The 27,303-nt window shown below is 41.8% G+C and overlaps 1 protein-coding gene across 2 annotated transcripts in view; it reads right to left on the bottom strand.

Annotated features, from left to right (window-relative positions):
- LRP1 (LDL receptor protein 1) overlaps nt 1-27,303 on the bottom strand; it is a 207,062-nt gene that overhangs the window by 81,943 nt on the left and 97,816 nt on the right. For both annotated transcript variants that reach the window (XM_070532085.1, XM_070532084.1), the window contains 12 exons: nt 24,404-24,528; nt 22,764-22,889; nt 19,207-19,440; nt 16,818-16,998; nt 14,278-14,482; nt 13,202-13,391; nt 12,159-12,287; nt 11,375-11,500; nt 8,162-8,386; nt 6,507-6,659; nt 3,675-3,815; nt 678-794 (listed from right to left, as the gene is read on the bottom strand). In XM_070532085.1, the coding sequence (XP_070388186.1) occupies nt 678-794; nt 3,675-3,815; nt 6,507-6,659; nt 8,162-8,386; nt 11,375-11,500; nt 12,159-12,287; nt 13,202-13,391; nt 14,278-14,482; nt 16,818-16,998; nt 19,207-19,440; nt 22,764-22,889; nt 24,404-24,528 (1,952 nt within the window). The remainder of the gene's footprint in view (nt 1-677; nt 795-3,674; nt 3,816-6,506; nt 6,660-8,161; nt 8,387-11,374; nt 11,501-12,158; nt 12,288-13,201; nt 13,392-14,277; nt 14,483-16,817; nt 16,999-19,206; nt 19,441-22,763; nt 22,890-24,403; nt 24,529-27,303) is intronic.

Raw genomic sequence — 27,303 nt, forward strand, 5'->3', positions numbered from 1 at the left:
ATACACACTAACAGTAGGAAGAAGCACACTGATCCAAACAGCCTTCTTGATTGATGTCAGCTATTTGCAAATAGCAGCAACGTATGGGAATCTGCTATATCATGAAACAAAGCATCCAGAAAGGAATGAGCAGCAGGTTTCTCTTGAAAAGAGAGCATTTCAGAGAAAGGTGACTTCACACTCTGCTTGTGTCTACTACACGCCACGCATGACTGCAAAATTTGGCTGAGATGTTGACAGCAGTGTATTCTATCTGCAGACGGTGTTTTTTTCACCAAGCCTGAGGGATGGTTTAGGGCCCCTTTAAGATGAGCTGAACTAGGCTGAAACGGTATTTCAATGTGACTGTGGGTAGCCCATTCAAGCTAAATTTATTTTCCTTTGAGACAATGTGACTTAGGAGAAATTTTAAAATGTTGTAGTAGCAAACAAATAACCCACAACAAAATCTTTTTTTTAAAAATTTATTACGTTCAAACAAACGAGTGAACACGTTGAGTACTGTACAAAGAAGCTATCTTTCTCAGCTTCCCTGTAACTCTTTTTTCCCTCTGGTGTTTTCTCTAAGTATAAAAAGCATTTTGAAATCATTTCCAGCATTTGTTTAGGGAGCCCTATGTTTTTGGAACGCTTTCCTGTAAACTTGTGCAGTAGGCATAGACTTAAGAAGTACTCACGACATGCTGGTGGTTCATCAGAGCCATCTGAGCAGTCAGCCTGGCCATCACAGCGGTTCAGAAGGCTTATGCATTCGCCATCTGTACACTGAAACTGGTCCCTTGCGCATTTGTATTCTGAAACAAAAGTTTCGCACACTACTTTGTGAACCTCTATTCATAAAATTTCTCATATAGTAATTTCACATATACAGCAAAGAAAGACTACGACCATGGTCTAGCTAGGAGTATGAGATGCTACTTTTAATGGGAAATTAGCAACTCCTTGGATCGCTTGATCACAGAATCCATGACCATTGCCGTGCAGCGCTATCCTTAAAGATCTTTTGTTAAAGTGTAAGCAATCCCAGACACAGAGTGGAGCATCAGGGCTCTAATGCAACGAAGATCACACACTGATTCATCCTACACAATGGCCACGACAAGCTGACAAGAACTTTCATGGAATGGTTACATTAGAAGAAACCTCGCACGTTCGAAACGAATCTGTACAGTCTGCACAGTGTGTTCTGTCGTTGCGGTTTGCATTAATGTTTGCCATGTTGGCGGCCTTTGCTGTTACAAACTGCATCGTTATTTTCTGATGTGCCTAGTATGGGTGCATTACATCAACCACGTCAACAGTATAAAAAAATTGCAGTTTTGCCCATAATGCGAAGCAGTGACACGATAGCTAGCACTACGTCATATGCAATAAGTGTTGCAGTGTTTCATTCTTTAGGCAGTATTCGTTGGAGTAAACATTCACAGACGCTTGCAAGCAATCTCGCTTCAAAAAGAAGAAAGCTTTACTGTATATTGCATATTATCTCTGTACTCTATATTACATATTATCTCTGTACTCTATATTACATATTATCTCTGCTACGATGAGTGCGATACCTCGAAATTCTGTTAGACCAGGGAAAACTTAACGCATAGCTTATGTATAGTAGTGTTTTTGATACGTTGGAGTGAGTTTTTAGTTGTGAATAGTTGAACAAATCAGTTACTAGTTAATTAATTACTATGCTAATTAAGTTCTTACTCAAATAACTAGGGGTGTGCGAATACTCGAATATTTGATTTCAAATCAAATAGTGAACTTCTGAATAATTTGATTCACAAATCAAATGTCCAACATTTGATTTCTCGCATATTTTACTTTTCGTATATCAGTACCTTCAGTGAATGACCCAACCATGGTTGGTCCCTTGATGCGCACAGCATTCCCATGGCGCCCAATCTCTACCAGTACAAGGTTCACCCAAGTCGACGATATCGATCGAAAACGATTAAAGCGACATGGACAGAGGAAACTACAACAGCAGCGCGCATGGAAAGCATGAGAGCATGTGCAAAGATCAGTCTGATTAGCCACCGGAACGCACGCTGACCGCATCGAATACGTAAATTCAGTGTTCCCACATGCAGATTCGCGCAGTTGGGAGCTCTCTAGACTAACTTGGCATGCATGCTCACAGTAGTTGCCGGCTGGTTGACTGCGGACCTGAACACTACTTACACAGCTATCCATCTAACCTGTACGCAAGACTTTGTGAGTGATCACTGATGAGCCACCTGTAAGTACACATTAATAACAAGCTTTCTGCAATGATTTGCGGCACGTTATCAAATCAGCTGGCACGTGTCTAGCCCATTAGACCTAATCAGAGCTGCATTGTTGGGTGTTGGCAACTAAAGCTATGGTTACCAAATCAACGCAGATCTATTCAAAGTGGTCACACGACTGTCAGAAAGCCGCCAATGAAAGTGAGTGCACGGGATGACCGTTGCATGTTCACGGTCACCACCTTTGTGAAATACTGTACAGAGGCCCCTCGTTCCAAAGGCTGTTCTCAGCTGCAGTGGTGGTGCAGCCAGTTTAGGATTTGGAGCAATTTCTGGAGCAGGAAAAATGCCATTCTGGAGCCATTTAGGAGCAGCCATACCAGCATTTTGGAGTAGTTCTGGAGCAGGTCTTTTTGGGACATTTGAAGTATTACAACAGTAATCTGTAGCCATTTGTCAAAGCTTGTTATTACTGTACAATCAGTAAGTGCTGCTCAAGAGCGAAGCAAGACACAAGGCCAACAGGGACCAATTAAACTTGCCTTCCCATGGACAGTATACCATGCATGGTATGTTGCAAACATTTTTATTTGGGTAGGGAAAGAACTTAATTTTGTAAACAATTAAATAAAATTTTGTGGCCTAATGAGAACAAAGATATGCACCTGGTGCAAGACAGAAGTAAAATTATAAATGAGCTAGAACAATTTTCGCCATAGGGCACAATATAAAAAGTGATTGCAAATGTGTTATGTTCATACCTAATGACAAATGTGCTGTGATATGCTTTACCGCACAAGAGAAACAGGTATCATGTGTATATCATGTGTATATCATGTGTATATCATGTGTATAAATGTGTTATAAGGGCCTATATTAAACTGAAAACCCCGTTGGTATTTAGGACAACTCTGTTATTTCTTCAGCTTCAAGGAAAGCACTTAATTCTATTTGAGAGATATTCCGTTGATGAAAAATATTTTCCAGACCTTCGTATACAAACTGAGTGGTTATCAATGTAGGCAAACTAAGATATGGTTCCATTTAATAAGAGTAGAGCATACTACATCTCGATTTATAAGTACCTAAATTACCGATAGCTAGCAAGATTCTTGTTAATTAAATAATGCGATTAGCCTCCTCAGCATGTGTAGCACTGTGTTTTTTGCACAAAATTTTGAAGCACATAAGCTTGTGTAAAATTTTCCGATATTCGGCTTTTTTTTCTTGGTTCGATTTGATATTGGATTCGAAATCTACTAGTATTTAGTATGTGCACACCCTTACCAATAACATTTCAATATTGTTTCCGTTTTTTTTTGTTTTTTTGTTTTAGAAATCTGCTTTTAATGACCAGACATAAAGGTGAACAAGCTGTTCTACCTTTCCACGATTTAGAACTGTGTTTGGGCATTACAGGGCTAAATCATGATATGAGGTGCTTACCACAGCCCTTCTCGTCCGAGCTAAGTGAACCATTGTGACCATCCTCGCAATCCATGTCTCGATCACAACGCCAGGAGTCCGGAATGCACAAACCATTCAGGCAGCGGAAGGACATGGCAGGACAGGACACCTGCGGTGTGGCTGGTAGGAACGGTACATTCTCAGTTATTTGGTAGAACAGCTTTCGCAGTGCAGACGCACAACTCCTGCTAAATAAGCATTGTTGCCATTAGCACTGCATGCTCAGCAAACATTCAGGAAATTAAGCTTGACTGCAACATTTTCACCTCGGGTAGACAGTAAAGAATGGGCCGGTAAAAAAATTGAATTGCCCAAAATTATTCAGGGCGTTATCTCAAGCCAAGTGTACCTTATCCAAATAACAGTTGTTGCAGATCCCATACTGGCAATTATTGCGTATGTGACAAAAGTACTTCTTGGGCAAGTTGATGCTCCGATTTCCTAGGTATGCTTGAGTGTGGCACGAAATACATACCATGAGAGGGGACAGAAAAAGGAAGACAGTGAACTGGCCTTCACTTCTCTTTTCTGTCCCTTTTCACGAAATGTATTTCGCGCCACGCTCAAGTATACCTAGGAAATATTTGCTATGTGGTGTGGCAGCTTCTGGGTCAGGCAATGACAGTTCAGGATAGCTACATCACGCCCATCTCTATGCTTGAGAGTCTAACTTTGTGATAACTCGTGTACTGCAGAAACCCTAAGGCATAACAAAGCAAGCCGAGAGACAGTAAAATTTGCAGCTGGTACTGTCTGTATTTAAAAAAAATAATAATAATAAATAACAGAATAAAGAACCTTCCTAGAGCTATAGAACTCTCATGCCTTGTTTCTTAGTGTTGTTCAGATGGACTCAGGCACTCAGAAGATGGAAACTGCAAACACCTATATGAGAAGGCAGCATTCTTCAGTCTTCATTGCAAATTATTCACTACTCTTGGCAACCAATTATATTAGCGCAATAATGTTTTTAACACTGGTGTTTCATTTCTAACTTCTACTCCGTGTTACTCCAAACAAGTTTAATTACTGTTTTCGGTGTCCCTTTTAAAATAAATGCTAAATAAGGGGGGACTCAGGTCTCTGGGAACGAAAATCGGCCAAAAATGTGAATTACAAATTTTTATTTTCTGCATTCCTGACGCGTTTCCGCACCTCTCTTCAAAACTTGGTTACAAAATACCGCGCAGTTCTTCCATTATCATGATCTAAAGATGCGACTCCACAAGCGTTGCCCTTTAAACTGGCGACAAATCGCACTCGATTTTCATCGTGCATAACTCTACAACTACGCGCTCTGCCAACGCCATTTTGGTATAATTCGAAAGCTCACGTTTCTGAATTTCTTTATTCGTCGGTCAGTAACATTGCCGGTGCTGTGGTCACGAAAAAAACAACAGAAAAAGAAATTTGCAGTGCCCACTATTATTGACCACTTTGAGCATGTGACCAAGATGGCGAGTCATGATTGGCTTCAAGGACCATGAGGGCTCAAATGACGAAAACAGCCGCCACTTTGTCTTAGTCTCGTGACTGTGGCATTGGATATGTTGCAGGTCCAACAAAGTTTCGTTGCATGAATCATTACGGGCGGAAACGTTAAGAGATGCGGAAATGTTAAGAGAAACGTTAAGAGTTGGCACAGGATACCCGGCAGCTCGACGCTGAAGTTGTGCCGCTGCTGAACGTCAATGTCTCAACTGCTTTGCCGGATCACGCATATCCATACGCCGGTTACACTCGCGTAAGAATTGAACACGGCTGCCGTAACTAAAGAGGAAGTGGATAACATAAGAGCACATGAGAAAGCTACGCTCAAGATTGCATCTACGATGGCCACAGAGCGAAAGATTCAGCATTTCGTTGAAGATCTGTCCGCCGATAGTGCAACAGCCTCGGTTGCAAAGCCCGCTACTCTCTACGTTGTCGTCGAACTTGCAGCAGTGAACTATATCCTCGGCATTTCGTTGTGTAATACTTGCGGTGGTTCTGCGTGGCTGGTGTGGAACGATCAGAATTACGGTCTCGCTACTAAACTGACTGTGGTTTGCGAGATCTGCGGTGAAGTTGCATTGGGATGGACCTCACGAGAAATTGAGGGCCCAAAAACATTTAATCCTCTTGAAGTGAACGTACTTACACTGCATGCTATGTCATCGACTGGCAACGACCAAACGGCCATGAATTACATATACCTAGTGCCTACTGATGGCCTTTGGTGCCATGTTTTTCAAACTTCCTTTCAATATATCAGTTGTGAAATGTTTTTAGTTGTTTTCTCAAAACTACAATTTTGATGATGATGCTGTATTGGAGGATCATTATCTCTGCTTCTACTTGTGCTATTACCGTAATTCTTTTTTTTTTTACCAGAAAGGCAAAGCTGTGTAGAGTGCAAATACACAAAATAATGTTGTTGCATGTATTAGAATTTTTTTTTAATGTTTATTTTTTTAGAAGTTAGATAGATTTTTCTCATTGAAGTTTGCAATGTTCTCATTTGATATAAAATTGGGTTAGAACACCATACTTGCCTATTTGCACTCTTTGTTAGTTCCACATCATTTTCGCATGTCGATATTTATTACGCCATGTATAGTTTGGTAGATAGCTCCCCTCCAAGCAATATATGCAATAAAGCTGAATTTCTGGAATTTCTGGAAAGTTACTTAATCTGCAAGAAAACTGGATCTATATTTAAAACTAGCACATTGAAATACATAAACTCAGCAAGTTTCATCAAAATCAACATAGAATTAAGAAAAAAAAAGAATGCTTTCAGGCATAGGGTCTCCCCTTAAGCTGTCTTACTGGTCTGGCAGTTCTCTTCATCCGAGAAGTCCCAACAGTCGTTCTGGCCATCACATATCCAACCTAGGTGAATACATGCAGTTGTCCTCTCGCAGTTCACAAGAAGCAGGTTTGGGTGCAAGGTCATCGGGTGTCTCGTGCAGTCTGGCTTAGCTGCAAATAAACAGGCACCTTTTATGTTTCCCCTTCCATAGAAAATAGACAAAAGTCTGGAACAAATAGAAGGGAAAGAAAGCCTTCTACGTTAGCTATTCTCCATTCAATTGTTGCTGCAAAACTGCTGTCACAGCTCAATTACTGAAAAGAAAAAGCGCTAGCATGCAGGCGTGCACTGTAGTAAGGAGACCATGTACAGCCTTTGTCAAAGGAAATGAAGCAACTCCAAGTCCACAAGTTGCTGATTCCAGGCTGCATCCTGCACAGCTCGTAAAACTCCTGCCACTATACTCTGTTTCGCACTTAGCAGATGAAGCTGTGGACGTTACGGAAGTAGTGCAATGGTAGAAAACACACTTTGCATGCTTCACAGTGCAGCAATTTTTTATTTGCAGCACTTTCAATGAAATAAGACCTTCACATGCTACAACTTGTCGACATAAGTGATGAACAGTGGTTGAACAAGGATTGCGACTGTTGCCGAGGTTTTGAAGTTTCATCAGGACAAAAACAAGCCCTCTTGTCCGTTGATGTTGACCTCAGCAACACTTCTTCGACCACTGTTCATCACTTCAAGCCTCCATCTTCCTGTAAACACCTCCCTTGTTCTCTTGTTTGGATTATGGATGTAAGGTTACATCAAATCATGCATTATTTGTGCACCTTTGTGCTTTCAGTTTGTGACATACTATGTTTTGGTTGTAAGGTCAAGTGGTGTGCTATGGCTGCTGGTCACACAAATGTGTCACCATGCTCATTCAGTGGTAAAAAGGTCCAAATTTGTGATGCCTTCATATAGTTTGCAACATAAATGTATGAGGCAATGTTACATCGGTTTACAAGACACATGCCTCTATCTTTCTGTCACCCTTCATATAGTTTGCAACATAAGTGCATGAGGCAATGTTACATCGGTTTACAAGACACATGCCTCTATCTTTCTGTCACATGTTCCACACTATTTTTTACTGCAAATTCGAGCAGTGAAAGCACACAGGCTAGTTTTAACAGACAGGTTTTCAATTTATGAAATGAAGTATAGGAGGCTCTCCCCATACAGAGCTCTCTGGCAGCTTGGATACAACAGGATGTCCCAGGGTCAACTACAGTAATTTGTGCAGTAGTTTTGTTTCTTCATACAAAAGCTGTTTAATCCACAAGACACCCAAAGGGATGTCCACTAGCGAGTGTATATGAGTAGTCAGACAGAAAGGAAATCCAGTAACTGATATTTTTCCAAACACCACTCTGACCCCTGTCCCCCGCACGCACATAAATGTTTCACATTTTCTAATACTATCTTCATTAAATGTAGTCATGCTTCTAATAATTCAATGATACAAGTGCATGTTTCTTTGGACCATTTGAAATAAAAAACGACGTCCCTTAGTATCAGAACATGAAAAAAGGGACAACTAATCAATTGCATAAGAATGTTTTAAAGACCACCAACTGAGACATGGCAAGTGGAATAAGAAAGATGACAGGGCCAAACTTACGGCAGTTGATTTCGTCACTGGCATCGGGGCATTCAGGTTCAAAGTCACACACAAAGTTAGATGGAATGCAGGGGCCCCGAGCGCACTTGAACTGGTCACCCTTGCAAGTACAGTTCAACTCATCACTGTAATCGCCACATGCATCCAAGCCATCACAGACACGGCTCTTGGTCACGCAACGCCCATTGTGGCATCTGTAGAAACCTTCCGGGCAAGTCAACATGGCTGCAGGCAAAACAGGAGCGAGCTTAATTTACTGTGGCAAGAGCAGTCAGTAAATTAAGGTTGTAAAAACTAAGGTTGCATGCACATTAGTTTCCTAATGGGATCAAATAAAAATAAATGAATAAGGAAAGGGCTTTAATTTAAATACTGAATACTGAATTAAACACTGAATGTTATTCTATGTAAAAATAAAATAGGGACAGAAATGCAAAAAGAAAAAAATACAGTGCTGTTAAATATCTTTAGATACATTAATGCAGTTTGAAGAGTGAAGTATTGTCAACTGTGAAGGACGTGAATACACAGGAGATTAGTAACAGCAATTTGAGTGAACATGAGAATGAAAATAATGAAACACTTCACTTAATTTACACAACACTTGACCAACACACAGTTGAGCAATGCAGCACCTTTTTCATAAGAATAATCAAACGGAGCAACAAAAAATACTAATGTGTACCACACATGAACACAACATATACAGCACTTTGTGAACACATGCTTAAAGGGACCCTGAAACCAATTTTGACGATGTTGTACAAATGTTACGATGTTGTACGATGTCGTTAGGGCTAACCCTTTTGATCATTAATGGCAAATTTAAGCGCTCCGCATAAAGCATGCAATTTATTATAAGGTTTTAAAAATGTACAGTCGCAGACAGAATATTACGGACCATGAAATCTAAGAAAAAGCTGAATATCTCCGCAACCTCACAATGCAATCTGGTATTTGCATTTTGGACCTCGACTAGAATATGCTAACAACGTTGTCATGGGCAGTTTTACTGGTTACTGCTACAGGCTGCTCGGGAATTGAACGTTTTCGGAGATCCCGTGGTCCATTTTATTCTGTCCGCGACTGTACATCCCTACCAATCGCAGCACACCACTCCCCTGAGTTTTCCACTGCCCCTGACCAATTGATGCAAGGTGACCATATGATGCCAGTAGGGCGAGCTATCCGAATGGCTGCCGAGGGCACGCCATCGATTAATTTTTCCAACTTCAGGCGGGCATGTCAAAGTAGACCGGCGTCTGATTGGCATTTCTAATCTGTCCAAGCGGTAGCTGTTCCTATGGCGCAACTTCAAAACGTACTGCTGAAAACTGTGCAATTTCTCTTCATATTCTTTGAGCAATTTTTGGCATGTCCCTGTCCGCCTTCGAAGAGAAAAGCCTTTTCTTTTCATAAAATTTGACAGCCAGCACCTGCTCGTCTTGAAGTCACTCTGCATTAGCCCTTTCTGTAGGGGGCTAACTGCACCACCCGTACTTTGAGCAGATCAGTCGTCACAGGCCACTGCTCCTCGCTGCTCTTGCACGTATTCTGCGAGCAGCTCTTCCATTTCGGCGTAGCGGCCCTGCTTCAATCCACTGAAACCCTTCCTTGTTGCTTTGTTGGCAAAAATATTCTCCTTCTGCTTGCCTCTAAACGTCCGTGATGCAGACCAATTTCCGTCCGTCTCCGCGCACATAACTTTCCTTTTAAATGCTGCATCACAGTGGACTTGGCGTGTCTTCACAGTCGGCGCTTCCATGCCGATTCAATAAACACAGAAAACGGGAAGACAGGCAGTAGACTAGGTTACACCAGCGCCTTGTTACATGTACAACATGGAGGTAGTATGCACATGGAGGAAGCAATGGCAGCTTGGCTAGAAGCGCGTACGAGGTGGTCATTTTTGAATGCCGCTGGCAATATGGCAATGCGGATTTAGGGTTGTCCTCAATTCTAACGCACATGCAATTTTTGGACCTGTTTTATCGGAAAAAAAGTGCGCGTTAGATTCGAGTAAATACAGTAATTTGTTTCTGTGAAAAAGAAAGTCAATTTATCGCTACACTCAAGCACTTCGCACACAGCAATTGTCTGCTTGTGTTACTACGTCCTCCGTGTTGACATGAGCTGCACAGCCTGTATTGGTCTCGATCTGCATTTTCACGAGCACCATGGTTCGCCCTTGCATTGTGGGCTCCAAACTTAGCAACCGGCAACATGTCAAGCTGTGACATTGTGTCCCTCTGCAAGGCAAACATGCGAGCAGAGTGGTTGTTGGTATCCGATCAGCACCAGCATCTATGCATTTGTGGCCACCACTTCATGCCTAAGGATTGGTGCATACCACAACAGTGTTTTGCACGTCCAATATTCAGGTAAACGCAAATGTAAGTAGACTGGGCCTGGGCATTTAAAGAGATGAGAGGAGGTGCAAATGTGAAGGGCCTGCACGGTGCAGCCGCCTGATGACACAGAGCTCAACCAAACACAGAACTAATACAGCAGTAAACAAGAGTATTCTACTTTACTGCTGGCGTAAATTTTTGGCAGGAGTGCAATCATTGATACATTGTTTTTCTAAATGTTCAAGATGTTTTACATTTTGTTACAGCAATACTAGCTCTTTGTTTGGGGCTGGTTAAGCTCTGTGCCACCAGATGGCTGGACTATGCAGACAGATCAGGCCACTAAAGTACGTCTAAGCTAAAGCTTGTTCAACATAGCTGTATTAGTATGGAAATGCTTTAGTTTACACTTCTGCCCATCTGTCAAAACGCCCAGCTCGCCTGTAGTCACCAGAATACCATACACGCTCGGCGCTGCGACAGAATGCCCACAATTCATGCTGCTTCAATAGCTCTCACTTGGGATTGACTGCTAGGCGGCTGGCAGAGAGAGAGGTTTGGGAGGCTTCAAGTGCTGGCTCCAAGACAACCGCAAATGGACTACACAACGCCTCATCCTGATGCACAGTCAGTGAAGGCGGAGCTTAGCCCCGATCACTTGGCAAACGCGTTGAGGAGAAAAAGCATGGCCATGGAGGAGGGTAACTTCCAATTGTGTGTAGCCCCCTCAATATGAGACGCTTCACACAAATTGTGGTGCAAATGTTTTACTGTAGCTATACCCTATGCGACTACAAAATTAGTTCGAACCGCTTCAGGGACCCTTCTATGAATGCCAAATGTGCAATTGGACCAAACTTACCGCAGTCAATGACATTTTCATCAGAGCCGTCAGGGCAAGCCTGGACACCATCACAGGCAAGCTCAAAAGGAATGCAGGCCCCATCTCCACACTGGAACTCTGCACTGGTACAGTTGGCGATCTTGACTGTAAAGCAAAATGTCCCAGTCAAAGCCGCAATTACAGCTACAAAGAAAAAATGCGGGCGGGGAGCACCTGCGGCACTCTCATGGAACAATTTTGCTAAACTTTTAGTGCGATATTTGCCTCTGTATTAGATCCACCACAGTACAGACATTTTAAAGACTTGTGTGATTATCATGTGATGATTACACATGCGTTACTCTTGCTGCACCTTCTTCACCCAGCTGCAGTGCTGTGACCAGGGCCCATTCCCTCTTTACCTGCCTCGTGCAATTAGCAAATCCTTTCGACATAATTGAAGGGGCAAGCCTAGTTCCTCTGACTGGAACTTTGTGACCGACATGACATACCTCAGCGGTGGCTAGCCCTCCCAGTGCACAATCATGAGAGCCACTCATGCTGTGCAACATGATGTAAGCATCTGAACTTCTCATTCTCCCATCATGTGCTCACACCACAAGCAACACGTCCCTCTGTCCTGTTTGTATGTGCCTGTGGTTGTCTCACTCATGCTGCCCGATTAAGCACCAACTTGCTGAGCAATACATTTTTTCTCAGCTAACAAGAAAGCCCTCTGAACGATCTCTTGCAATTTCAGCAACTGGACAATAACATGTGTGAATCACGCAAGGCTCAAGTTGCAAAATGATGGGCTTCCTACCTGCACAACGCCTCCCATCTGGCATCAGTGATCTTCCAGGGAAGCACTGGCAGTAGATGGTACCATTTGTGGCAACCACACACTGGTCCTCACAGCCACCATTCAGTGTGGAACAGGGGCTTAGTGTGCCTAGACCAGAGATGCATAAATTGTACCTTATACATAAAAACAACAGTTATAAACAGAAATATCATAAAAGCAAGAACAACTGCAAATGCATACCAGTAAACTAATGTTAATCAGTCAGGGCTAGTCCTAAAGCTCCACTGTGGGCTATGAGGAATGTTATTTTGCAATAATTCAGATTAATGTACTCACGGTTCTGTGTCAGTAAATGAGTATTTTTGCCCTGATTAAAATGTGGTTATAGCAAGTAAGAAAAGTCCTACTATGAAAAAGGAAAAGAAAAAGAGGCAAATCAGACATATATAAGGTAGGGAAAACAGATGACTATATAAAAAAAGTGTGAATATCGTTCACAGGTAGCTACAGATAGCTTAAGTGACAAGTTGTACACCTGCTAACCTCACACTAACGTGCACAAACTCAAACTCTTGTATATCAGTTGTTACTGCACCTTACAAAAGTTTCTTGCAGGATAACCCTTCTTGAAATATATGGTACTTTAAAAACACAAGTTAACAATAACATTTTTGACTGAACACAATTCAGGAGCCCTTTAATGCCCAGCTGAGTTTGCTATAACTACATTACAGTGTGGAAATTTATCGCCACAAACCTCTTCATTGTCATCTTTCAGTAGCGTGATTATTTGTTCACTAAATATTTTGGTGCTTGGTGCAATCTGAAGAAGCTAAAAATGCAACATAATTCTAGATCCAGTTAGCAAGGACCACTGAATGTTGCACTATTAACTAGAGATTCTCTCCCACGCCTTGAAAAAAAAAAAATAACTGTACACATTTGCACAAGGGCCATAAGCAACAAAGCTTGTGCCGACTGTACTGGTAGAGCACTAGGAAAATTTTAAAAAAGAAAAAGAAAACCCCTAGCCGAGGAGGAGGAGGACGACAATGACTCACAGTCATTGGTGTCATTGGCAACAGCAATGATGCCCATAGGTCGCACAACATTCTTGCGCAGCACCACGACGTCAGCTCCTGTATGCTTGTTGGCACGCAGCACAGCGTGTGCCACCCAGTCCGTCCAGAACACAAAGTCCCCGTATACGGCCAAGTCGAAAGGATGTTGCGGGTGCTCGCTGAGCAACACCTGTGCAGGTGATGTGCGGGTAGTGCGAACAGACAGTGAACGGCTTGGCACAGGTAATCCATAGGTCAGAATTGGAGCGCCCAAACATCAACCATACCGGCTTTAAAATACACTGAGGAAGCACCAGCACTCCGTCTACTTGACCAACCATATAACTGAAGCACTCTATGTTGCAACAACTGATGAGCTAGCACAAGCAATTATGGTCGAACTCTTGTTATAACAAAGTTGCATCCAACACGAAAATGCATTTGTTACCTCCTATATTCTTTGTAAGCATGCATTCTTTCATGCTGGGGGGCGGGATTATGGGTGAAAAAGATTTTATATTTGCTTCATTAAAACAGATAACTTGTTAGATCAATGTTTGTTCATTTGTATATGAATTAACGCAGGATTTTCCAAACTTTCTGGTCATCACGAACTGTACCAGCTTTCATATACTAGTACCGAAGAGCACCATTAGACTTTGCCAGGTAAGCATACAATAATACAGGCAGACTACTCCCTGAAGAATTCTGCAAGAACAGCACAAGCTTCAGCAGCTACATCATATGCCTGGCAATTAACACTACCCCTTCAACTCATTTTTGGCTTATGAATGCTGATTCGTGTACCATGGCATGATGAGGGTGAGTGCTGTACGGCACTTCCTTTTCACCTACACTCAATAAAGAAGGCAAGGGCATTGTGAACTGCAGTTACACTGCCTTTCTTTCACTTCCCGTCAATCACTTTGTTGCTCATTTAACATTGCCTCACAACCCTGTGGCACCACTCGGCACACTGTAACGTCTGCTGGCATTCCCCAAGGCCAAGCAAAGTGACTGGCAAGAGAATTGCTCAAATGCAGTTTGCTTTCTTTCAGAATGAGAATTGTACTTACGTGACGATCCCCGCCATTGAAGTCACAGCGTTCAATTTTGTCTAGACGTGCGTCAGACCAGTACAACTTCTGCAGCTGGTGATCAATGGCAATGCCATTGGGCATGCGAATGTCGGTCGTGATGATTGACTCCAGCTCGTAGCCGTTGAGGTACGACTTTTGGATGCTTGGGTGGTGAGTGTTCCAATTGGTCCAGAATACCCGCCTGCATACCAAGGGCCAAGCCCTTTCATGGCACATTCCAGAGGTGTGCAAGAAGAATAAGGGGATCCAAGGGACTCAATTATTTTGTTAGTTATAGCCACAGTTTCAGTGGTGTGTCTTCAAGAGTAATGTGATTAAAAAAAACTTATTCCTTTAAATTTTGTGAAGTTATTGTGTTAATGTACCTGTTCTTCTCCACAGTAATTTTCAGACATAAAACGCATTTAGCCTTGCTATCTAAGGAACGAGTGATATCCTCTGTGGCGGGCTGAATAAATGTACCATATTTAGTTTATTATTATTATTATTATTATTATTATTATTATTATTATTATTAATGTAAACATATTTAAACACCACACAGAAAAGTGGGCCAACATTTGACCCCTCTTGAAGAAAAAAACAAAATGGTAAAGAGAAAGAACATAAAAAGAAAAAGGCAAAAAAAAACAGGAAAGTGTCACAACATGCCAAATCATCAGTGTCATGTAAGATCCCCACACTTTAACTTCATAGCTTCAAAATTTATAAATGAGGTTTCACGATCAGACTCACATCAGCACATGCACCAGAGTAGGCACAGTCCAGCAACAGTGACAGAGAAATACAGATAAGTGAATAATGATACCTGGTCAGATATTCTGCCTACCAGCTGCAGCGAAGTACGTGGTACTAGCAGGCTTTGACAAGCTCTTTCTGTGTTTCAAAAAGAGCTTAATCTTTTCATTTCACCCATAACTCATTTAAACACATACTGCACTTTTATGCTACTATTCTGCCTGCTTTTTGGTGTTTCAGATGTGTAGGACTCACCCTATTATATGACAGCACCGTATCGTGTAGGGCAGAATAGCTAACAAGGTCATTATCACGGGATGTGACTGCTTCATGTTGAGGCCCGCATTCAGGGCATTGCAGACAGGTCTGATGCTTACGTGCGTGCAGCACAATGAAGAGGAAAGCTACGAGTACATGCTGCTGCAGTTCTAGTAATGATGAAATTAGGGTTTTGTTTTGTTTTTCGTATGTCTAAAAAATAAACAGCAATATTGTTGCAAGCAGCATAGCGAAGGCCGTTAACGTAGCCAAAGTGCAGTCAGCACAGACATTAACTGTGCACAAACAAGAGGCCATGGATTTGAAGGTCCTGACAACTGTCCAGATTGGGCTGTGAGACCTCGATGGAAATGAAATTACCATGGCCTATAGCGGTATATTCCAGCATGCTGTTTGCTATTTGAGTAGGAATTGTAATTTTAAAGCGGCAAAGAAAGTCTAAAACCACTAAGTGGTGCAGCCTGGCAGTGATGTCTTGGTACTTCAGATGTAGTAGTATACGAGATTACTGTACGTAAGTCGGCCAATATTAAGTATGGCATCTTTATTGCTTAAAATTGCAGTTCATATATTATTAGGCTTTTGTGTTTTATTCTGTGCATATTATATGAAGTAAAAAATTAGTGCAAGCTTACGAGCGACGCTGCCCTTGTGGTAACAAGTGGAACGGCAGAGCAGGACAGCTGTTCAATGTATCGCAGCGCACATGAGGGCTGTTGTATGCACATGAGTTTGCGAGTTAGTACCTCGAGTTCTGTGGTCGCCGTGAGATACAAAATGCCATAGAGAAATTGTGCCGTGAACGGGCGTCAGCACTGCAATAACAAAATTTAGCTCCGCTTGGATAAAAAAAAAAAAAAAAAAGCCTGGCACATGGAGTCAACAAAAGCATGGTGTTCGAGATAGGTTTGTGTTACTTAGGGGGGCTGTTGCTGGGGCGTAGAGTCGGACAGCACCTATTATTGTAAAAATAATTCAACACTTCATAAAACAGGAACATCAAATTAATAAGCGAAATATCACTTTCTTAGAGCAAAAGCCGCACTGGTTGTCTGCTCCCCATCAATGCCAGTGAATAATCGCTATAACTCTCACCTATCACTGTTTCCAGCATGTTTCTTGAGCACAACTACATCCTCAATGCAGATAGAAAATACTGATAAAAAAATTTTCACAGCGCTTTGCGCATTACCACTGTATGATAGGACACTCATGTCAGTAAGCTTTCTGCTGCACCACAAAAAACTGGTACCATAAAAATTGGTTGTCAGCCCCTTTAACACTTTTTCAGTAAACAGAATTTCTGCTGTCTCTGGTTGTTTTTAATGCTGCCAGGTCACAAAACCCGAAAGAAATAATTTTCTTGGTAAGATCTGTCAACAAAAAGTGAATGCAAAGGACAGTTAAAATGGCTTCTGTTCACTTTCGGCAACAAAAAGTTGCTCAGGGGCAGTAATGAGGCCACTAGCTAACATGGCTGGCATGACAGAGCAGCTCACTTGATGCAGCTGCTGACGACAATGCCTCGAGGCTTGTCTTCAGTGCCAAGCTTGACAATCTTTTCAGGAAGGGCAGTTGGGTCGGACAGGCTGACTCGGCCGACAGAGGCATCCCTGTGGCTGGTCCAGTAGAGCTCATTGTTCACAGGCTCATACGCAAGGCCTTCAACTGAGCCTTGCTCTGGAAAAGCAATGGGCCCCAGAGCAGCACCATGACTGACTGATGCCTGCCACAAATGTTCGCGTGCCACTCCTTTGGAAAGAAGTAGCTGGAACAATACTAGGTCACAATTGATGTGCCACTTACTCCCCACAATCACAGAAAATATTACATTAAACATGAATGAAAGTGTCAACTAGGTAATTTCTATATAAACAGGACAACAATAACCACACACAACAGCTCTTTTGCAACAGACATAGAAGTGCACTGGAATCCTGATAACTTTAACAAGCTTAATTTGATCTCACGGATAATTTCTACCAACTGCCCAAGCACAGGCTGCATACAGAGCACAACTTCACTAGTATGTTTCCATTTCAGGCTAGCTGCTGGTTTATACATCTACACTTCAAAACAAAAGTTATACCCCAGATTTTTTTATAATATAATAACCTATTTAACCAGAGGAAAGTTTGACAGTTCAATTAGTTTCCTGGGATGACATGTTCCAGTGGTGCATACATTCACATTGATTTCCGCTGATTACTATGGTGATGAGGAGCCACTTCTTTCAGGTGGATGTCAGTGCTGTTTTTTTTTTTTTTTGCTGTTTTGCATTGGTCATTTCTGGTGCTCTGCGCTCACTGAGCTCCGAGAGTTATCCAAATTAACTGATGTGTGGCCAAATACGTCTGGATTAACAAGAGTTTGATTGAACTAAATAATTTAACAACACCTGCAGACGGGCTACACGGTCCATTGCAGATCGACGGAAAATAAGCGCAACAGGAAGACACACACAAACAGCCAAGAACAGCGCCTGTCCTGTCATGAACAGCGCCTGTCTTGTATCTTTCTCAACTGTTCATGTGTGTCTTCCTGTGCGCTTATTTTCCGTTGCACTAAATAATGCATATGCCTGTCAGGACAAGAGGACAGGTCCAAATGATCAAATTTTCCTAATTATCGAAGGTCGAATTAATGAGTATACCCAATCAGACTGCTCATATCTGTACACATTATGAAAGTAATAAACAAAATTTTGAAAGTTACCTTGTTTTCATCACTGGAAACACACTTTATATATTTTTTCCAGAGGACTTGCCACAAGGCAAACGAGGAATAAAAGAAAATCAAATATAAGCTGGTAGAATGATTGAAAAGTGGACGAGTTGGAACCTATCCATTCTTGGACAGCACACATAAAAAACAAAACACGAGAAAGAATATAGGGCAAATGCTGTGCCAGAATACATTGTAGTGCTTGTCCTGTATTCCTTTTCGTGTTACGTTTTATATGTGTGCTGCCCAAGAATGGATAAGCTTGTAACAAGGGGCGTGCGAATATCCGAACATTTAGAATATTATCGACTATTATATTTGTAATATTCGTTTTCGATTCAAAAATGAGGTATTTTAAAATATTCGACTGGATACGAAAATTCGAAATAAATCGAGTATATTGCTGGCTGTGCGGGAGCAAACATGGCTCTCAGCATTTATTAGTCTAATCTAAGTAAGTGTGCCTCATTTTGTGCTAAATTTTGCGATAATTTTATCCTGCTGGCGAAATTTCGCCTGTAAAACATGCTTAGCCACTGAATGTGTAAGTTTCGCAGGAAAGCCAGCCTCTCAATAGCAAGGGGCACGGCTTTGCAAACAGCGAGGGTGCATTCTTTTGCAAGTTCCACCACCAATACCGAGCTTATTGCTTGACAGCAAATGCGATAAGTGACGACTGGTACAGGGTCAAATGGTTGAGTTTACGTGTAATTGATGCGGTATAATAAGGCACAGGTTGGCGACAGCAGACAACTAGAGGAAATTACTCTGTTTTCTAAAGCTAATATGAGCTAAATAGACAATCTTTTAGTACAACGGCTTACTAGTTTAACTTCTTTGCAAATGACAATGTAGTTGCAAAGTTCCAACATGTTGAAATAAACCATGTTGCTAATAAATGCATGTGCATATCATTACTTGATATTCTATGCTAAATATTCGTATTCAATTCGTATTCGAAAATTTTGATATTCACATACCCCCACTTGCAGCTCTGCATCTTGCAGCAACTGCAGCAAGGTCTCTACAAACTTATTGTCCGTCAACCAACGTGTGCAGTTTGAAAACACACTTGAAGTGACCTCAACTTACAAGAGAAAAGGAAGTCACGTGCAGGCTAAGCGAGCTCACTAAGTGGCAAAGAATCAGGTGAAGTCAGCTTACTTTGTACAAGAACGGTGTGGCCAGAGCCATTGAAGTGAACGCTGTTGATGCTACCCCGCTGGATGTCCGAGTAGAAGATGCGGCGCTCAGAGTAGTCAAAGGTAAGTCCAATGATGTTGCGCATGAACTCCGAACTGGAGATGCTTGGAAACGGTGCATTCAGGTTCGTCTCGTCCATCATGTGAATGCTGTCTATAGTGCGCACCCGCGAGAACATGACAAAGGCTTCGTAATCTGCATAAGAGGAGCAGAAAACAAAGTATAGGCCAAACTGTCCACAACAATAAAGTAAGCTCACAAAAGTTCCCGTGAAAACAGTTACATAATGTGCCCCCCCCCCCCCTTTTTTTTGCTTCTGGAATTTTGAGTAAATCACCTCTGTGCAAAGTATGTGGTCACTAATAAACAGTCAGCCAAACTGAAGAACTACATACCAACAAACACTTTCCTTGCCCTTTTTCTGGATAATTATGACCATGCAACTAAGGTGGAATGTTACTCAAGATCTACAAGTTCATTGAAATTTCCTTTATTAACCTGTTATTCAAATGAATAACTACCATTAGGTGGTGTCAAACCATCTCATATCACAGTGAAAGAAAAGTGCAGACAGCGAATGCAAGAGAATGTTGATTTAATATAGCAGTACTTTGTACAAATTTAATCTGTGACTGCTCCCTTAATTAGGCTGCAATTTTACTTTCCTCATTTCTTCGCATGCACTTACGCGTGCGGCACGGGTTCTAGAGACAAAAAAAAAAAGAAAAAAATCAATATTTTGAAAACGGTATTCTGGAATTTTCAACTATTATTCTACCCCTTCGCCTCATTTTGTGCATTCTAAATCAATATTTTAGCTGTAATATAAATTTTGGCACCAGTGTGGGCTAAATATGAGCCAAAGTTTTCGTAAAAAAAGTGCTTTTTTCACGGCGCACGACGGCCCCCACAGTCGTTCGGGTGTGCCGACCCATATATCGTTTGAAAGAGCAGTCTCTCGACTTCATTTTCCTGCCACCACACAGCTCTATCTGCACATTTGCAGTGAACAAATTCCGCCTCAAAGAGAAGACCCAATGTATGCTGTAATTGGTCGACAAAAGCATGTGACCCTCAGCTAGCCATGCCACTGGCTAGACTGGTGTCATCTGCGTCGCTCCACGGCCACTCCGTACATGCCATGCGTGCCAATAAGGTTTCCCATGCTGAAGCAATGCCGACTTCGACTCCGAAGTTCACTACGAAGTACAAATTTAGAAAGAAAAAAAAGGAAGAGGAAGTCGGCGTACAATGTCGAGAAACAACACTCCGCCACGCCGCTTCGATAAGGCAAGTTTATGGTCCAACGTCATCGCCGCATGGGTGAGCGTCGCTCAGAGCAAGGCGCGCCGGTGTCTGTTGGCCGCGTCCGGTTACGCTGGCTGCACCAATGTGTCGAACAACCGCTCTAACTATAGACGTTGTTGTTCTTGCCAATGTGACGTAACGTGTGCGCGCGCTCATGCTACATCGGACTATATTTAGCCCGCCCACTCCCGTAGTTGAGGGACACGGGAGATCCCGATGGCGTGTTAGGCCTAGTCCCACGAAGCACTCCTGACAACGGCAGCGTTCTGCAGTTGTCAGAATTCTGCAGTCCGACTGCAGAATTCTGCAGTCGGAATTTTTGTGCCGTATTGACAGTGAAGCTCAAGGAAAACTTCAAGCATTAGCGTCAACTCCTGCTACTGACCGAAAATCGGAACTACTAGATAGCGTTGACGACATTGCTGCCGGGACAAATGAGCTGGCTACGTCTGCTGACAGTGCATCTGCTGAAAATTTGCAGCTGGTGCTCAGAAGGCATCCCCGTAGCGAAACTAGCCAGACAGACTGCATTCCTGGAGGCTACTAATGCAATAGCACTTGTATATATTCAAATATTTTGTTTTTTCAAGTTTTCTCAGAACCTCATTTTTGGTGCTTTTTAAACTTGCCAAAGTGCCATCTCGGTCTTCAGGGCACATAGAACCGTAATTTTAACAGTGGCATGTGGCTACATGTGTGTACTACACAATGCTAGGAGCAGATTTCTTAATTTTGCTTTGGTAAATTTTAAAACCTGACTACTAACTGGACCACATGATTGCCATGTCTGGAGATCGAACTTCAAATTGCTCTAAAAGTTGTAATATATGCAATACAAAAAATGCAGTCTTACAGTTGCATTGTTTACACTTTGTAGTATCCAGCCATATGTCTTCATAAACATTCTGGCCAATACTCTTCTTACAATTGTTCCGATAAAATAAGTAATTAATTTTAATTTTATCTGGAACCACTCAGTCAGTTCAAAAAGTAATTATATTTTTTAAATCAGCATGAAAAACTCTGTCTGGGTGACAATCTTTATTAATTTCATTAAAAAAAAAAACAATTCTGAAGACCTCTTCCACCCTTAACACTTTTTTTAGAGCAGGTGCAGATAGCACTCAGAAACAAAGATTTACAAAAACTATGAATTCATATATAGCAGAACCTCGTTCATACGTTTTGGAAAAAGAAATGCAAGAAAGAATGTACTAAGTGGGAAAATGCATGTTCCAAAGTAACTAAATATTTGACAGACTCAAATGTAGTTGACATCTACGTAATGTGAAGTGTTGCGCGTATGATTGCGGCGAGAGGCATGGGACACTGACGCGCATCGAGCTGGTGGGGCTTCTGGAGCATGAGATGCATTTTGTTGTTTTACTATTGCATAGCATTTTACGACAGCGACAGGAAACTTAAATGAAATTGATCTGGTCGGTGAAGCCATATGCCGCCAGAGCAAAACATGGCACTCGCATTGTGCAGCCTGCAAGGATGGCGCATTTGAGTTATCGCCTACTAAAACCATGCAGTACACTTCCATCGGCACTACACGCTGTATAACAGATAGGCGAAGATGCCTATCGAAATAGGGACTGGCGGAAGTAGCGGTGAATGTGGCATGCGACGACCCAGGACACAAAAATGCAGATGGAAAAATAAGTACTGCTAAAAATTCCTTGTGGCAGCAAGGGTGGTCAGAAACAACATAAAAATATAAAAGGTAGGGTGTCTGAAAGATGCAGAAGCATTTAGAATGTCACAACAACCTCAAATGATGATATCACTTAGAAAAGTCATGCTCAGAAAAGAAGAGATACCAAGAAAAAGAGTACCATAGTAGAGTATGCATTCCAAATACTTTGATCTGAAAAGGTTGATTTCATGCTGGAAAAGTTGATTACTAGCCAATGAAATGAAAGTCGAACATGCTTGTTTAAATTTTGCATTCGGGACACAGCACCATTGTGAAATCACAGATTTAATAGTACTTTCACATATTTCATGCGTTTTTGTGCCTGAAAGTTAGCCAAAATTAACCATGTTGAGTCTTTGTGTACTTTCACGCTCAATGTAACTCTTTTTTATAGATAAATTATTAACTACTCCAAAGCAGACTCGAGTCAACGTAGGCCACAGTCTGCACAATGGATCGGAGAATCAAAGACCAGAGTCATTGTGTAGCTCAATTCGACAAAACACACCTTGGCAAGTTCGTCCATCAGGAGCCACTCGGCCATGGGAGCAAGCACAGGTGTGGCCATTGTCTCCCTTGTACAGGCACAGCTCCTGGCACCCTCCATTGCCCACACTGCATGGGTTGCTTGTCTCTGCAAGAAAGCCGACAGAAAAAAAATTTATCAAGTGCTTGGATCACCATCACAGGGTGGTGCCAGATCATTATATAATTAAACCTTGATAACAAACCTGTATAATGAAATTTCTGTTATAAAGAAATATTTACCTTTTTATAACTTCATGTTCATAGGATACCATGTTTTTAGAACCTCAATATGACGAGGCGTGTTTATACACGATTTTAATATAACGAAATTTCACTGCCACTGCAAAGAAATATCAAGACAAATGAAAACTTATGCGGATGCAGATGGTCAAATGGTTGAATTACAAGCAGCTGCTTTCGAACATCGAACACATCTCTCCAAATGCGCGCTGCAACTACCAAAGCGGCCATATACAGCTGAAGTGCAATAAGATCCTATCGCGCCATGTGCACTGTATGCTTTGGGTGCAAGTGCAAGTGTATGAGGGCGAGCGAAGAAGGATGGTGGCTTGGGTGACCTTGCAGTAACACCATCAAGCGCATGCGAGGGGAGCAAGTCGGGGAGCAGGTTGGCGTACATCTCCTTTTCAAGTGTGGCCGTGACTGTGTATGGCTGTCAGTGTGGCCAAGCACATACGTAGCCCACATGGCCTGTTTTAGAGGTAACCTGCCGCATGTGCAAAGCGCAGACATGCCAAGATCAAGATGGCATGGCATCATGTGTGCTGTCTTGTTTAGTACTGGAGGTTGCTCGATCTCAAGTTTCAGAAACACGTCAAGTGAGAGGCAGACGAGGCTTATGTACCCCGCTGACGGTGCTTTTCATGATAGCATTGCCACTGCAAGCTACAGTGTCAGCCACGGTGGCAGAGTGGACACGGAAGTGTGGCTGGCTTAGTTCCGTGCCGTCAGTGTGAAGATATTGTCGGCACGGCAGGAAACAGTATCTTTTGTTGCCAACTCTTAAATAATTCAACAAAATGAATGTTTTTCTCAATCAAATTTGCTTTTTCCAACTGCTAAATAATTAAGAAAACTTGCCGACCCCTTCCATGTAAAAAAAATCCATAATCAACTGTACTTATTTGCATAACAGCTTGAATTTCAATGTAATGAAATTTCAATTTAACGAAGAAAATTGCTGTTTTTATTGACTTTGTTCTGTTGAGGGATTACTATATATATTTTTTTTTTTTCTTGTTTGCTAGACCCTATACACAATGCATTTTATGGACAATAAATGCAAACGGTGGTTAGTTGGCGCATTATCCTGTTCTCGCTGTGTTCCATCTTTGTGTTGTTTACCCATCACGTAGATGTGTACCTCTATGTTCCACGAGTATAACATTCCAAGCAAGCCATAAGCGAGGTCACCAACATAAAAACCAAGAAATTGAGTTAAATGGAAACACATTGACAAAGTTCTGGAGCACACATTATGATATAGCACTAACTAGCACAGATACCAACAACGTAACATTAATATGCCACAGTGTTTACCACACTGTAAGCACTCTCGAGCAGTAAAAGTTGGAGTATGAGACAAATCATACAACTCACCTTGCTTCGGTCGTGTGTGGAAAACTTGCAGATCCTTGATTGAATCTGTCAAGTGGTTCACCAGCATTTCCTCAAGGCCTGGGTCATGCTTTTTGACACGGAAAATAGATCCATCCTCACGGTGGCTACAAGAAATACAAAATACTTTTTTGCATAGCTATGGCCTTTGGCAATGGGATTCACAGTAAAAAGTTAAGTTAACCAAAGAATGTGTCTTGAACAATTGTTTTGAAGACAATATTATGAGCTGATGCCTAATGAGAGCAGTAGAAGCTGACATAAAGAAAGAAATCCATAGAAGGACACATTTCTTATTTTGATGCCACCACACTGCTATATTACAGCAGTAATGCATTGCTCAAAAGGGTGGGAACTGTAGTGTTGTGCAAATATTCAAATTTCTGAAAAGCAGTTTTAAATATTATGTTATTTGATATTCACTTTTAAAAAATTTAATATTCGACTCTTTGAAGTGCAATGATTGTAGGGGTGTGCGAATATTCTAAACCTTAGAATAACGAATAGAACAGTCACCATTCATAAACGCAAACAATTTTCAAGTACTTTTAAAATATTTCGAAGTGCCACCTGCATCCAAATAAACATAAAGTTTGAGCAGAAGTATGGCAAATTTTCACCCTCGCAGGCATTGTATAGACAAAAGAATACGAGAACTTGAATAGTGGGGCAAGCTGCATCACTTACGTAGCCATGTTTTACAGGCCTTATAGTGATCATTCACTCTCTCTGAAGAGTGCTATGCATGTGAAGAAACCACTTGTCTGCTCTCAATGCTCCATTTATGCTTTTAATGAACAACGCTTCTTAATGTACTATGTAATGACATAAACTTGCGCTAACTTCAGCAATACTGGGACGTGAACATCATTTTATAATGTGATAACGGCTGTTCATTATCAGAAAACTATTCTATATTCGATTCAATTCCCTTCTGGCATTTACTCGATTCATCACTATTTGCACTCACTACTGCAATCACTATTTGCACACCTCTAAATGATGGTTTTATATATTCAGCTTTGCATCAATACAGTTGTGTTATGCGGTGAATCAACTCTGATGTGCAGTAAAGCATACAAAGAGTGGAACGGGGCACTGCAATGAGACCAATACACATTCTTTATACATGTGTGTGCGTGCCATCTCTGGTCACAGTACGTGCACTGATCCATCTACCGTATTGACTCGCATAATGATCGCACTTTTTTGTCAGAAAAATTGATGCAAAATCAGGGGTGCGATCATTACGCGGGTTAAATTTCCCACGAAAAGAAAACAATTTTTTTTTTGTCTCGCGTTTGCTGCAGGACACCAAAACAAAAATGGCGGCCGGCGGAGCAAGCCAAACGTGCCAAACAAGATTTTTTTTTTCTTCTCGTAAGTACATTACGTGCATTGAAACAGTTTTTTCCGTATCAGTAATGAATAATATCGTTAATATCAGCAAGTCTGTGACAATAACGTAGCCATGTCCACTTTGAGGGGACAGAAACAGATGGGCGCGCTTAGCTGCCAGTGACATAGAAACACATGGCCGGCATGCTGCGGAAACTGCGGCATCTGTCTTCACTATTATCCTAATACGGCACGTTTCCACTAAGGATGGGTGAATATCTTAACTTTGTTACAAGCGTCGGCATATGAATGAGGTACACATTTAACGTATCAGCGTAAATGTGGCTACTATCGTTGCCGCTCGCGATTTGTTGCGTGCCCACGAGTGCAGATGAGAGGAATCGAAAGGCGCCTTTTTTTGTTGTTGTTGACCACAACCATTATAAAGCCTACACATTATAAAGGCAAGTTTGGTTGCAGCTTCTTATTAGTCATGGAAGTGCGGAAAGTAATGAAATGAGGCATCTACTTAAGAATGTTTGGTGTGTGCAGACCGCTTGGTTCATCTTGAAGAGTTGTTCGCGTAGCATTCCACAGATGGTAAGCGCGATTATTATTAGCTAGACTTGGCACACGACATATCGCTGCGGCAAGTTCGGGGTGCGATCATTACACGGGAAATAAAAAAAAATCGAATTTTGACAACAAGATTACAAAAACGGCGCCGAATAAAACAACACACGAAGAAGGGAAACACGAGACAGCACGTAGGCGCACTAACAACTGAGTGTTTTATTTCCCGACATAGCAATATATAGCTGCTGTCAAAAAACAACAAGAACTAAACAGGGCAGTCATCTGCATCGCACAAGGAAGCGAAGATACAGAATAACATTTCAAGAGTCACTCTCAAGATATGCCAGTTCCTTTGTCGAAAGCAAAACTGAGGCTTCACTGATACATTCTAGACAGCGCTTTTTAATCTCAAGCGCTTCCAATATCTCCCTAGTGAGTTGATGGTCAGCTCTGTACAGAACACTGGTTCTATCGAAATCAGGGATGCACTTGTGCGCCTTACAATGCGCACTTATATGACCGGAGAGCTCGTTTTCCACCTTATATCTATGCTCATGTAATCTGTCATTCAGACATCTGCCCGTTTGGCCTACATATGTTGAACCGCACGACAAGGGGACCGAATAAACGACTTTCTGTACACATCTGACATGTTTCTGCCCATGTTTTTTTGCGCAAACCTGTTTGTTTTCCCGATTTCCTGCGTTCACTTTGGCACACATCAACCCAAGACGTTTCGGAGCGGAAAATATAACATGAACACCAGATCGTGTACCTACTTTTTTGAGATTCTGTACAGAGCTGACCATCAACTCACTAGGGAGATATTGGAAGCGCTTGAGATTAAAAAGCGCGGTCTAGAATGTATCAGTGAAGCCTCAGTTTCGCTTTCGACAAAGGAACTGGCATATCTTGAGAGTGACTCTTGAAATGTTATTCTGTATCTTCGCTTCCTTGTGCGATGCAGA

This window comes from Dermacentor albipictus, chromosome 1, assembly GCF_038994185.2.
Source record: "Dermacentor albipictus isolate Rhodes 1998 colony chromosome 1, USDA_Dalb.pri_finalv2, whole genome shotgun sequence".
In the NCBI taxonomy this organism is placed as follows: domain Eukaryota; kingdom Metazoa; phylum Arthropoda; class Arachnida; order Ixodida; family Ixodidae; genus Dermacentor; species Dermacentor albipictus.